The following is a 13,527-nucleotide window of genomic DNA, read 5'->3' as shown; positions in this document are numbered from 1 at the left end:
TCTCACTTCTTCCTTCTTTCAATTCTCCATATCTCCTTTCTCATGATCGAGGGCCTGAGAGGGTGGTACGGCCTGTGACAATATTCCATGTCACTCCTTCGCTGAGAAATCTTTCAGCCCCAGGAACCGCTCCGCCACTTCCACAATGATTTCTATTTTCCTCGACCTTCTCTCCACCTTGGCAGTGCCATTAATTACCATAGCTATAAAGGCCACAAAGTTCACCTTATTAAACTTTAAAATGTCAAGATCCTGCTGGTGAAAGGCAACCCCTGCAGCCTGCAGTGAAGGCCTATCCACCCCCAAGGACTCTTCAGGTGCACCATTCAAACCCTCAACCTTTTTAACAGCTACTGCATGTGATATCCTTTGGACAGCCCTGACTTTGGCCTCCTCATTCTCTTTCACCCTTGTGGGTTATTCAGAAGACGTGGCTTCAGGCCTCCCGAGTGGCGCAGTGGTCTAAGGCTGTGCCACCAGAGACTCTGGGTTTGAGCCCAGGCACTGCCGTGACCGGGAGGCCCATGGGGCGATGCACAATTGGCCTAGCGTCGTCTGGTTTAGGGAGGGTTTGGCCGGTAGGGATGTCCTTGCCTCATCGCACACTAGCGACTCCTGTGGCGGGCCGGGTGCAATGCACGCTGACCAGGTCGCCAGGTGTACGGTGTTTCCTCCGTCCCATTGGTGCGGCTGGCTTCCGGGTTGGATGCGCGCTGTGTTAAGAAGCAGTGCGGCTTGGTTTGGTTGTTTCAGAGGACACATGACTCTTGACCTTTGTCTCTCCCGAGTCCGTACGGGAGTTGTAGCAATGAGACAATACAGTAACTACTAACAATTGGATACCATGCAAAAGGGGCATTTTTTTTTTTTAAAGACGTGGCTTCATGGTTCCCACCACAATTGCAACATGTCACATTTTCATCACTTTTATAACACATGATATGATCTTTTCCACATCTTGGACATCTCGCCTTCTCCCTTCTGCATACACTTGAAAAATTACCAAGATCTTTACAATGCATTTATTTCCCACTCCCCTCGGGTCTGACACCTCTAAGATGGAGCATTTTAAAACCTCTCCTGTCCTCTCCATCAGACAGGTTCCGAATCATCCTTCATTTTGTCCTCACACATCATTAGGTGTTTGTGTGTGTGTGTGTGTGTGTGTGTGTGTGTGTGTGTGTGTGTGTGTGTGTGTGTGTGTGTGTGTGTGTGTGTGTGTGTGTGTGTGTGTGTGTGTGTGTGTGTGTGTGTGTGTGTGTGTGTGTGTGTGTGTGTGTGTGTGTGTGTGTGTGCGCGCATGTGTGCGTGTGTGTGTGTATATGCCCTCAAACATGCTAAGGTCTCAGGTCCCTCTACTCCTTTAGTCTGACAACTAATTTTAACTCAACTCCAAATCTTTGGTTTGTACTCTTTGATCTCTGAACTGTGGTGGTTTTAACTGCCCCTTAGAACCAACTTCTCTGGTTTTAAATGGCCTATGTGGCATCGATATGAGTTAGAAACATTAATTCTACGGTCAAAATTTACTCCAAAGTGTAAATAGGATAATAAAGGTAAGGTCAGTCTCGTCCAAAACTGAGTTTTGTAAGTTAGTTCGTTACGACGTACTGGAAGGTTGGGTATGTATTACCTTCATGCCCACTTGCCCAGTAACAGGAGAGAAGCACTGGACTTAAGATGGTGGACTTTGTGGCCTTTATAGCTATGGTAATTAATGGCACTGCCAAGGTGGAGAGAAGGTCCAGGAAAATAGAAATCATTGTGGAAGTGGCAGACCGGTTCCTGGGGCTGAAAGATTTCTCAGCGAAGGAGTGACATGGAATATTGTCACAGGCCGTACCACCCTCTCAGGCCCTCGATCATGAGAAAGGAGATATGGAGAATTGAAAGAAGGAAGAAGTGGGAGTTTTGTTTTGTCAATGTACTATTTTTATTTGGGTGGATTAAGTTAGTTTCCCTATCACGTATGGATTTTATTTTTAACTTGTTTTGGTTTCAAGGGGAGGGCTAACGTCTTATCGGCTCTTAATTAACCAACCATGGTATTTTTTTGTGTTTTTGTGTTGTTCGTAACTTGTTTTGTACATAATGTTGCTGCTCTCGTCTCTTATGACTGAAAAGAGCTTCTGGACATCAGGACTGGGATTACTCACCTCAAATTGGACGAGGAGAGTCGGACACGAGGGATATACTACGGACACCCGACCAGGCCCAGATCTCTGTGATTCGCTGGAAAAGGAAACGTAGGTTTTGCGGAAAGAGATCAGGATACCTTGTGAGAATCAGGCGATGAGTGGCTAATCTGCCCTGGCCTTCTGTTCTGCTAGCTAATGTTCAATCACTGGAAAATAAATGGGACAAACTGAAAGCACGTATATCCTACCAACAGGACATTAAAAACTGTAATATCTTATGTTTCACCGAGTCGTGGCTGAACGACGACATTAAGAACATACAGCTGGTGGGTTATACTTTCTATCGGCAGGACAGAACAGCAGCCTCTGGTAAGACACGGGGTGGGGGCCTATGCATATTTGTAAACAATAGCTGTTGCACGATATCAAAGGAAGTCTCAAGGTTTTGCTCACCTGAGGTAGAGTATCTCATGATAAGCTGTAGAGAGTTTTCATCTGTATTTTTCGTAGCTGTCTACATACCACCACAGACAAAGGCTGGCACTAAAACCGAACTCAATGAGATGTATTCCGCCATAAGCAAACAGGAAAATGCTCATCCAGAGGCTAGTGGCCGGGGAATTTAATGCAGGGAAACTTAAATCAGTTTTCCTAATTTCTACCAGCATGTTAAATGTGCAACCAGAGGGAAACAAATTCTAGACCACCTTTACTCCACACACAGAGACACGTACAAAGCTCTCCCTCGCCCTCCATTTGGCAAATCTGACCATAACTCTATCCTCCTGATTCCTGCTTACAAGCAAATATTAAAGCAGGATGCCCCAGTGACTCAGTTTATAAAAAAGTGGTCAGATGAAGCAGATGCTAAACTACAGGACTATTTTGCTAGCACAGACTGGAATATGTTCTGGGACTCTTCCGATGGCATTGAGGAGTACACCACATCAGTCACTGGCTTTATCAATGTTAAAGGAATTTCATTCCTGTGTTTATCAACCAATTCAATTAAAACACTCTGCCCATAAATAAGAATTTGTAAGATAATTATCAGCCAAATGGACAGAAACCAGTCTTAAAATCAATCAATCAATAGCGTTTATTCTCGAGAGTACTGATCATAATACATTTTACATCAGGTTATATAATAAAGATGATGTCATAGGTTTTAATGTCCAACCTCCTCTCGGATACAATGGCAATACAGTTCGAGTTCTCATTACTGTCTGCCACCTGTTAAACTATCTAGAACCAACTCAAGGTCTTTCCCCTCCCTGGGTAGAGACATCATTCTAGCCTGTCTGAAGATAAACCCATTCTTTCTAACAAGGAACACATAACATTCAACATTTATGAGTTATAATTCTAAGTCAAATGTATACATATTTTAGTCATTAAACACAAAAATCCCGTAACAATCAATAAGTGCATCGAGGACGTCGTCCCCACAGTGACTGTATGTACATACCCCAACCAGAAGACATGGATTACAGGCAACATTCACACTGAGCTAATGGTAGAGCTGCCGCTTCAAAGAGTGGGACTCTAACCCGGGAGCGTATAAGAATGCCTCTATGCCCTCCAACTAACCATAAAACAGGCAAAGAGTCAATACAGGAATAAGATCGAGTCGTACTACACCAGCCCCGATGCCCGTCGAATGTGGCAGGAGTTGCAAACTATTACAGACTACAAAGGGAAGCACAGCCGAGAGCTGCCCAGTGACACGAGCCTACCAGACGAGCTAAATAGAGCTATGCTCGCTTCGAGGCAAGTAACACTGAAACATGCATGAGAGCATCAGCTGTTCTGGACGACTGTGTGATCACGCTCTCCGCAGTCGATGTGAGTAAGACCTTTAAACAGGTCAACATTCCAAAGGCCGCTGGGCCAGACAGATTACCAGAACGTGTACTCCGAGCATGCGCTGACCAACTGGCAAGTGTCTTCACTGACATTTTCAAACTCTCGCTGTCTGAGTCTGTAATACCAACATGTTTCAAGTAGACCACCATAGTCCCTGTGTCCAAGAAAACGAAAGTAACCTGTCTAAATGACTACCGACCCGTAGCACTCACGTCTGTAGCCATGAAATGCTGTGAAAGGCTGGTCATGGCTCACATCAACATCATTATCCCAGAAACCCTAGACCTACTCCAATTTGCATACCGCACCAACAGATCCACAGATGATGCAATCTCTATTGCACTCCACACTGCCCTTTCCCACCTGGACAAAAGAAACACCTATGTGAGAAGGCTATTCATTGACTACAGCTCAGATTTCAACACCATAGTGCCCCCAAAGCTCATCACTAGGCTAAGGACCCTGAGACTAAACACCTCCCTCTGCAACTGGATCCTGGACTTCCTGACGGGCCACCCCCAGGTGGTAAGGGTAGGTAACAACACATCTGCCACACTGATCCTCAACACGGGGGCCCCTCAGGGGTGCGTTCTCAGTCCCCTCCTGTACTCCCTGTTCACTCATGACTGCACGGCCAGGCACGACTCCAACACCATCATTAAGTTTGCTGATGACACAACAGTGGTAGGCCTGATCACCGACAATGATGAGACGTCAGAGACCTGACCGTGTGGTGCAAGGACAACAACCTCTCCCTCAACGTGATCAAGACAAAGGAGATGATTGTGGACTACAGGAAAAGGAGGACCGAGCACGACCCCATTCTTATCGACGGGGCTGTAGTGGAGCAGGTACCAACAAACTAACATGGTCCAAGCACACCAAGACAGTCGTGAAGAGGGCATTTCCCCTCAGGAGACTGAAAAGATTTGGCATGGGTCCTCAGATCCTCAAAAGGTTTTACAGCTACACCATCGAGAGCATCCTGACGGTTGCATCACTGCCGCCTCCCCCCCTCACTACGCTTCTGCTACTCTGTTATTATCTATGCATAGCCACTTTAATAACTCTACCTACATGTACATAATTACCTCAATTACCCTGACACCGGGGCTCCCGCACATTGACACATTGACTCTGTACCGGTACCCCCTGTATATTATTTACTGCTGCTCTTTAATTATTTGTTATTCTTATCTATTACTTTTTAAAATATGTTTTCTTAAAACTGCATTGTTGGGCTTGTAAGTAAGAAATTCACTGTAAGGTCTACCTACACCTGTTGTACTCGGCGCATGTGACAAATAAAATTGGATTTGATTTGAACCCGTCCAGTTGGTGGCGGCAATACACCTTTTTGGGTTGTAGTCCGCAATGAAACCCACTGAAGAAGAAGAATGGCTTCCCCTGAAACGCATGATGATTCTACGCACAGCAATTAGCTTGTCACCCAGCTAGAATGTTCTAGTATCGTTACAGTCTTGTACAGTATTAAAGGGCAGCGAAATAAAAAACAACTTTAACCTTGTGACAGTCGGAGTTTTGAACAAACAGGCAAGTATATGAGACCAAAGTAAAAAGAGCAGCCCAGCTACGTCAAACTGCCTGACATGTTGTTTACTGTGCTAACAGTAGCTAGTACGATAGCTTTCTTTCTGGCTTTGTAGCCTACCCAAGACCTTTGCTGTAGCTCTCAAACTAGCTAAACCTACCCAGCAGCTGTTATTCTGTATGTGCTTGATATTTATGTGACAACTTTCATAGCCAACAACTTGCTCGCTGTTAGCTAGGCCTAGTATCAGGGATAAAATGTCCTATTTTTCATCACTCACCTAGCTAACGTTAGTTACATCCACTTTAATACCAAATCGGGCTATGGTTAGTTGATTCATTTGAGAATGGAATGGGTCAGGAACTTGCGGCTCTTTACATGCCGCGTAGCTGCTTCCTGGAGATCTAGCTAAAATTAGTCATTCAAGTTATCAATAGACTATAGCATAATACTGATCGTATGTCAGAATTTGTAGAGCAGATTGGAACCCTAATTGCAATTAGCAATTAATTGGACGTTACCAAGTGCATAGGTTGATTTCGCTTTCTGACCACAATTCAGTGCCGAATTTGGGGAATAATACATTAAAAAACAAGTTCTGGAATAATTTCACCCATTTTTCTCATCGGCACAGAGCATCATGGCAGAAGACCAACGCAACAGGAGACATCCCCAAAACCTCCAGGGTGTCCTTCGATTGGCTGTGGAGGCTGGCTCTGCTGCAGATGGACCTGCCCTCCCTGAACCCATGTCAGAGGAGGTAATGGTCCTTCCTAGTCACCTCCCAGGTCGTCTTCATTACAGATGACTGTGTGGATTAGCAGATCTCACAACAACTTGTTACATTGACTACCAATTTTACATAATGTCACTTTTGTTACAGAGGAAAGAATGGTTGAAAGGAGCTCTTGCGGAAGTGGCCAAAGGACAGAACAGCGAGGTGGAACAGATGAAGGAGTGTATGCGTGTTATGCTGAGAGATGGAGGGTGTGAGAGGGGGAGAGAGGGAGAGGAGGATGAAGAGGATGAAGAGGGGGAGACAGAAAGGGCACTGGAGTTTCTCTCAGAGCTGTGTGAGAACCTAGACAATGCCAGAGGTGAGACATGCCAAGCAACAGCTGCTGATGTAAAGAAATTACACTTCAGCTTGTGACCCAAATGAAAGATTCCACTGTCTTTGATGGACCCTAGTTAAAACAATATCAAATTAAACGTTAAGTTGCTGTAGTTTTATACATAGCATTCGGAAAGTATTCAGACCCCTTGACCTTTTTTCACATTTTGTTACCTTATTCTAAAATGGATTAAACTATGTACAATACCCCATAATGACAAAGCAAAAAAACTGAAATATCACATTTACATAAATATTCAGACACTTTACTCAGTACTTTGTTTAATCACCTTTAACAGCGATTACTACCTCGTCTGCTTGGGTATGACGCTACAAGCTTGGTACACGTGTATTTGGGGAGTTTCTCCCTTTCTTCTTTGCAGAACCTCTCAAGCTCTGTCAGGTTGCATGGGGAGTGTCGCTGCACAGCTATTTTCAGGTCTCCAGAGATGTTCAATCGGGTTTAAGTCCGGACTCTGGTTGGCCACTCAAAGACTTTCAGAGACTTGTCCCGAAGCCACTCCTGCGTTGTCTTGCCTGTGTGCTTAGGGTCGTTGTCCTGTTGGAAGGTGAACCTTCGCCCCAGTCTGAGGTCCTGGGCGCTCTGGAGGAGGTATTCATCAATGATCTCTCTGTACTTTTCTCCGTTCATCTTTCCCTCGGTCCTGACTGATCTCCCAGTCCATGCCGCTGAAAAGCATCCCCACAGCATGATGCTGCCACCACCATGCTTCACTGTTGGGATGGTGCCAGGTTTCTTCCAGATGTGATGCTTGGCATTCAGCCCAAGGAGTTCAATATTGGTTTCATCAGACTAGATAATCTTACTTCTCATGGTCTGAGAGTCTTTAGGTGCCTTTTGGCAAACACCAAGCGGGCTGTCACTCCTTTTACTGAGGTGTGGCTTCTGTCTGGCCACTCTACCATAAAGGCCTGATTGGTGGAGTGCTTCAGAGATGGTTGTCCTTCTGGAAGGTTCTCCCATCTTCACAGAGGAACTGGAGCTCTGTCAGAGTGACCATCGGGTTCTTGGTCACCTCCCTGACCAAGGCGCTTCTACCCTAATTGCTCAGTTTGGCCGGGCGGCCAGCTCTAGGAAGAGTCTTGGTGGTTCCAAACTTCTTCCATTTTAAGAATGATGGAGGCCACTTCTTGGGGACCTTCAATGCTGCAGACATTTTTTGGTGCACTTCCCCAGATTTGTGCTTTGACACAATCCTGTCTCGGAGCTCTATGGACAATTCCTTCATTCTCATAGCTTGGTTTTCCAAATCATGTCCAATCAATTTAATTTACCACAGGTGGACTCCCAAGTTGTAACATCTCAAGGAATATCAATGGAAACAGGATGCACCTGAGCTCAATTTCGAGTCTCATAGCAAAGGGTCTGAATACTTATGTAAATAAGGTATTTCTGTTTATTCTTTTTAATATATTTGCAAACATTTCTAAACGTGTTTACTATTTATCATTATGGGGTATTGTGTGTGATGATTTTTTTTTTATATACATTTTTGAGTAAGGCTGTAATGTAACAAAATGTGTAAAGTCGAGGGGTCTGAATACTTTCCTAATGCACTGTATATTACTGTATAATGATAATCCAGTAAAGACAGTTAAACATGGACATGAATGACAAGTTATATTCATTAATAATACTGTATCCATTGTAATGTGTCTCGTCTGTCTGTGTGTCAGACCTGATGACCCTGGGTGGGTTGGACCTGTGTATGTCGCAGTGCTTGAATCATCCTCAGGGCAGCGTGAGGTGGCGTGGTGCCCAGCTCATCGCCTCCTGTGCCCAGAACATGCCCGAAGTGCAGTGCCACTTACTCAGCAAGGGGGCGCTATCCAAACTGCTGCAGCTGACCGACTCAGATCCCCACCCCACCGTTCGAGTGAAGGCCCTCTACGCTGTCTCCTGTAAGTGTTGACACTTGGCAACAATATTGCTAGTATATCCTGTTCCTCTCAGATCTAAATGAAGTTCCACTGGCCTGGGTGTTGCTGATAGGATTTTATTTAGATTTGAGCAGCAGTGAAGTACCACACAGTAACCCTTTCTCTCTCCATCAGGTCTGGTGCGTGAGCAGGAAGTAGGTCTCAGGGCCTTCCTGTCTCACGATGGCTTCTCTGTGCTGATGAGAGGCATGCAGTCTGACAACGAGAAACTGAGGACCAAGTCGTCTTTCTTACTCCTCAACCTGCTCACAGTCCACCCAGAGCATAAAGGTTTGTGTGTGACGAACAGTGACTCAGTCTGACAGCGAGACTCTGTTTGTTGCTGTGTGTTGTCATTGGTAGTGTCTATAGAGAGTATCATGCTTTGTGTCCCCCGATCTAAGAAATGATTTGAACTGGGTTATTTGGATCATAACTAAAGAAATGTGTGTCCTTGTGTGGCAATGTACTATCTCTCCCTGTCTCAGATACAGTTCTCTCCATGGGTATGGTGCAACAGCTGGTGTCCGTTCTACGCACGCCTCACTCCTCCTTCCACGAGCATGTGCTCGGCGCCCTCTGCTGGTAATACATGGGAACACACAAAGAGAAAATGGCTTGGAACTTGCAATGTCTTCTCAATAGAGCTTCAATAAAAACAAATCTCTCTGTCTGTAGCCTGGTGGAGGAGAGTCCTCTGGGTCTGAGGGACTGTCAGAGCCCCACCTTGGGGCTGGAGGAGATGCTCAACCAGCGGGCTGAGGATCTGCAGGGGAGAGAGGAGTGTCAGGTTGGTACCCCTACACACTTTTCTCCACTCTTCTCCTTCTTTCACTTCCCATGTGACCCAAGAACCTCTCAAAGGCACAGTTTGTGCATATATTATGACATTTTGTGAAGTTTTTGGTCTTCGGCGAGGGTTCGGATGTTCTTGCACTTTTTTCTCGAGTCAAACTGAATTTCGGTAGCAGAAGTCTACGCCCCTTCGTCAGTCATTGGTCAACGGTAGGGATTCTTAAATTAAGTATTTATCATTCAACGACAGACACTCGTTCACATGCACATTTTTTTAGTTTAGAAATACTGCACCAAACATCTTAACTAGATGTAAAATTACGCGACTAAACGTCAAAAGTAATGACATTTTTTGAGTTATCTTAGATTAATTCAGACTATTTTGAGGAAGTATATACTGGCTACAGCATCTCAATATGGACAAACGCTAATGTTGCCGCTTTTTTCTCGTTTTTCAAGCATTTGTGCTTTGACACAATCCTGTCTCGGAGCTCTATGGACAATTCCTTCATTCTCATAGCTTGGTTTTCCAAATCATGTCCAATCAATTTAATTTACCACAGGTGGACTCCCAAGTTGTAGTAACATCTCAAGGAATATCAATGGAAACAGGATGCACCTGAGCTCAATTTCGAGTCTCATAGCAAAGGGTCTGAATACTTATGTAAATAAGGTATTTCTGTTTATTCTTTTTAATATATTTGCAAACATTTCTAAAAACCTGTTTACTATTTATCATTATGGGGTATTGTGTGTGATGATTTTTTTTTAATTCAGACTATTTTGAGGAAGTATATACTGGCTACAGCATCTCAATATGGACAAACGCTAATGTTGCCGCTTTTTTCTCGTTTTTCAAGCAAATGTCTTTGAAGGGAGGATGCAGCACACTCGTTCGGCTAGGAGCCAGCCTTAATACCATCCCCCTGTCACTCCCCATGTGTCTCCTCTCCATCTCTCTAATACCATCCATCTGTCACTCCCCATGTGTCTCCTCTCCATCTCTCTAATACCATCCATCTGTCACTCCCCATGTGTCTCCTCTCCATCTCTCTAATACCATCCCTCTGTCACTCCCCATGTGTCTCCTCTCCATCTCTCTAATACCATCCCTCTGTCACTCCCCATGTGTCTCCTCTCCATCTCTCTAATACCATCCCTCTGTCACTCCCCATGTCTCCTCTCCATCTCTCTAATACCGTCCCTCTGTCACTCCCCATGTGTCTCCTCTCCATCTCTCTAATACCGTCCCTCTGTCACTCCCCATGTGTCTCCTCTCCATCTCTCTAATACCATCCATCTGTCACTCCCCATGTCTCCTCTCTCCATCTCTCTAATACCATCCCTCTGTCACTCCCCATGTGTCTCCTCTCCATCTCTCTAATACCATCCCTCTGTCACTCCCCATGTGTCTCCTCTCCATCTCTCTAATACCGTCCCTCTGTCACTCCCCATGTGTCTCCTCTCCATCTCTCTAATACCGTCCCTCTGTCACTCCCCGTGTGTCTCCTCTCCATCTCTCTAATACCGTCCCTCTGTCACTCCCCGTGTGTCTCCTCTCCATCTCTCTAATACCGTCCCTCTGTCACTCCCCATGTGTCTCCTCTCCCCATCTCTCTAATACCGTCCCTCTGTCACTCCCCATGTGTCTCCTCTCCCCATCTCTCTAATACCGTCCCTCTGTCACTCCCCATGTGTCTCCTCTCCCCATCTCTCTAATACCGTCCCTCTGTCACTCCCCATGTGTCTCCTCTCCATCTCTCTAATACCGTCCCTCTGTCACTCCCCATGTGTCCTCTCCCCATCTCTCTAATACCGTCCCTCTGTCACTCCCCATGTGTCTCCTCTCCCCATCTCTCTAATACCGTCCCTCTGTCACTCCCCGTGTGTCTCCTCTCCATCTCTCTAATACCGTCCCTCTGTCACTCCCCATGTGTCTCCTCTCCCCATCTCTCTAATACCGTCCCTCTGTCACTCCCCGTGTGTCTCCTCTCCATCTCTCTAATACCGTCCCTCTGTCACTCCCCATGTGTCTCATCTCCCCATCTCTCTAATACCGTCCCTCTGTCACTCCCCATGTGTCTCCTCTCCATCTCTCTAATACCGTCCCTCTGTCACTCCCCATGTGTCTCCTCTCCATCTCTCTAATACCGTCCCTCTGTCACTCCCCATGTGTCTCCTCTCCATCTCTCTAATACCGTCCCTCTGTCACTCCCCATGTCTCCTCTCCATCTCTCTAATACCGTCCCTCTGTCACTCCCCATGTGTCTCCTCTCCATCTCTCTAATACCGTCCCTCTGTCACTCCCCATGTGTCTCCTCTCCATCTCTCTAATACCGTCCCTCTGTCACTCCCCATGTGTCTCCTCCCCATCTCTCTAATACCGTCCCTCTGTCACTCCCCGTGTGTCTCCTCTCCATCTCTCTAATACCGTCCCTCTGTCACTCCCCATGTGTCTCCTCTCCCCATCTCTCTAATACCGTCCCTCTGTCACTCCCCATGTGTCTCCTCTCCATCTCTCTAATACCGTCCCTCTGTCACTCCCCATGTGTCTCCTCTCCATCTCTCTAATACCGTCCCTCTGTCACTCCCCATGTCTCCTCTCCCCATCTCTCTAATACCATCCCTCTGTCACTCCCCATGTCTCCTCTCCCCATCTCTCTAATACCGTCCCTCTGTCACTCCCCATGTCTCCTCTCCCCATCTCTCTAATACCGTCCCTCTGTCACTCCCCATGTCTCCTCTCCCCATCTCTCTAATACCGTCCCTCTGTCACTCCCCATGTCTCCTCTCCCCATCTCTCTAATACCGTCCCTCTGTCACTCCCCATGTCTCCTCTCCCCATCTCTCTAATACCGTCCCTCTGTCACTCCCCATGTCTCCTCTCCCCATCTCTCTAATACCGTCCCTCTGTCACTCCCCATGTCTCCTCTCCCCATCTCTCTAATACCGTCCCTCTGTCACTCCCCATGTCTCCTCTCCCCATCTCTCTAATACCGTCCCTCTGTCACTCCCCATGTCTCCTCTCCCCATCTCTCTAATACCGTCCCTCTGTCACTCCCCATGTCTCCTCTCCCCATCTCTCTAATACCGTCCCTCTGTCACTCCCCATGTCTCCTCTCTCCATCTCTCTAATACCGTCCCTCTGTCACTCCCCATGTCTCCTCTCCCCATCTCTCTAATACCGTCCCTCTGTCACTCCCCATGTCTCCTCTCCCCATCTCTCTAATACCGTCCCTCTGTCACTCCCCATGTCTCCTCTCTCCATCTCTCTAATACCGTCCCTCTGTCACTCCCCATGTCTCCTCTCCCCATCTCTCTAATACCGTCCCTCTGTCACTCCCCATGTCTCCTCTCCCCATCTCTCTAATACCGTCCCTCTGTCACTCCCCATGTGTCTCCTCTCCCCATCTCTCAAATCACCTTTTCATTCTTGCCCTCTTACTTTTCCCACCGGTCTTCTCCATCTCTCAAGGTGCATCGCTAATAACATGGAATAATGTATTGATTCCCCCCCTATCTTTTTCTATTTATATTGTTAGTTATTTGCCACACGGCTGCATCTTGTCCTGTTTCCTTGACAGAGTTCTCCTCTGGTCTCCTCCTTATAGGAAGAGTTGGAGTTTTGCAAGCGCCTGCGTTCTGCTTGTTTCTGCGGACGGAAACCTGACGACAGTGGAATGGATCGCTGAAATCCAACTGGTCCTCCACTTCTCCTGCAGTGCCGTCATTGGCTAGGAGACATAGGAGGACATCCATTTAAAAAATGAACTCTCTTTGAGGAAATTATGCTGATGTGGTTTGTCCATCTAGACCCATGTTACAGGGCGGCTGGATCCAAGAGTGTAGCAGGCTTTAGAGAGCAGAGGGTGCCTCACTAATCACTGTCACCAGGCAACGCAGATAAACTTCAGCGATCTCTTGTGTCCCGTCACTTCTACCATGTCCAGTCTATATATCATTATGTATTGGATATACACCTGACTACTTCCTGCTGACCTCTTGCAAAAGAGGTTTCTAACTTCAAAGGTGTTTTCCTGGATGAATAAAGATATAATATTTTATTTTCCGATAGTACCGCAAGTCATTTCTGAACATTTATTCAGGTTCTCTGATCCTGC

The 13,527-nt window shown here is 46.4% G+C and overlaps 1 protein-coding gene across 3 annotated transcripts; it reads left to right on the top strand.

Annotated features, from left to right (window-relative positions):
• Positions 1 to 5,346: 5,346 nt before the first annotated feature.
• LOC139578608 (hsp70-binding protein 1-like) lies at positions 5,347 to 13,470 on the top strand. Of its 3 annotated transcripts, none has more exons than XM_071406491.1 (8): positions 5,347 to 5,558; positions 6,191 to 6,316; positions 6,440 to 6,653; positions 8,369 to 8,593; positions 8,747 to 8,902; positions 9,100 to 9,196; positions 9,290 to 9,401; positions 13,018 to 13,470. In XM_071406491.1, exons 2-8 carry the CDS (start codon positions 6,197 to 6,199, stop codon positions 13,096 to 13,098), a joined length of 1,005 nt encoding a protein of 334 aa, XP_071262592.1. In that variant the 5' UTR covers positions 5,347 to 5,558; positions 6,191 to 6,196; the 3' UTR covers positions 13,099 to 13,470. The 3 variants fall into 3 exon arrangements, with proteins under 3 accessions (XP_071262592.1, XP_071262762.1, XP_071262679.1); XM_071406661.1 differs by having other exon boundaries at positions 5,353 to 5,558; positions 9,106 to 9,196; XM_071406578.1 differs by having other exon boundaries at positions 5,376 to 5,558; positions 6,186 to 6,316.
• The last annotated feature ends 57 nt before the right edge of the window (positions 13,471 to 13,527 follow it).

The sequence above is a fragment of the Salvelinus alpinus genome, chromosome 1 (assembly GCF_045679555.1).
Source record: "Salvelinus alpinus chromosome 1, SLU_Salpinus.1, whole genome shotgun sequence".
Taxonomy (NCBI): domain Eukaryota; kingdom Metazoa; phylum Chordata; class Actinopteri; order Salmoniformes; family Salmonidae; genus Salvelinus; species Salvelinus alpinus.
The sequence above is the reverse complement of the archived record's forward strand: the minus strand, read 5'-3'. Positions and strand labels throughout refer to the sequence as shown.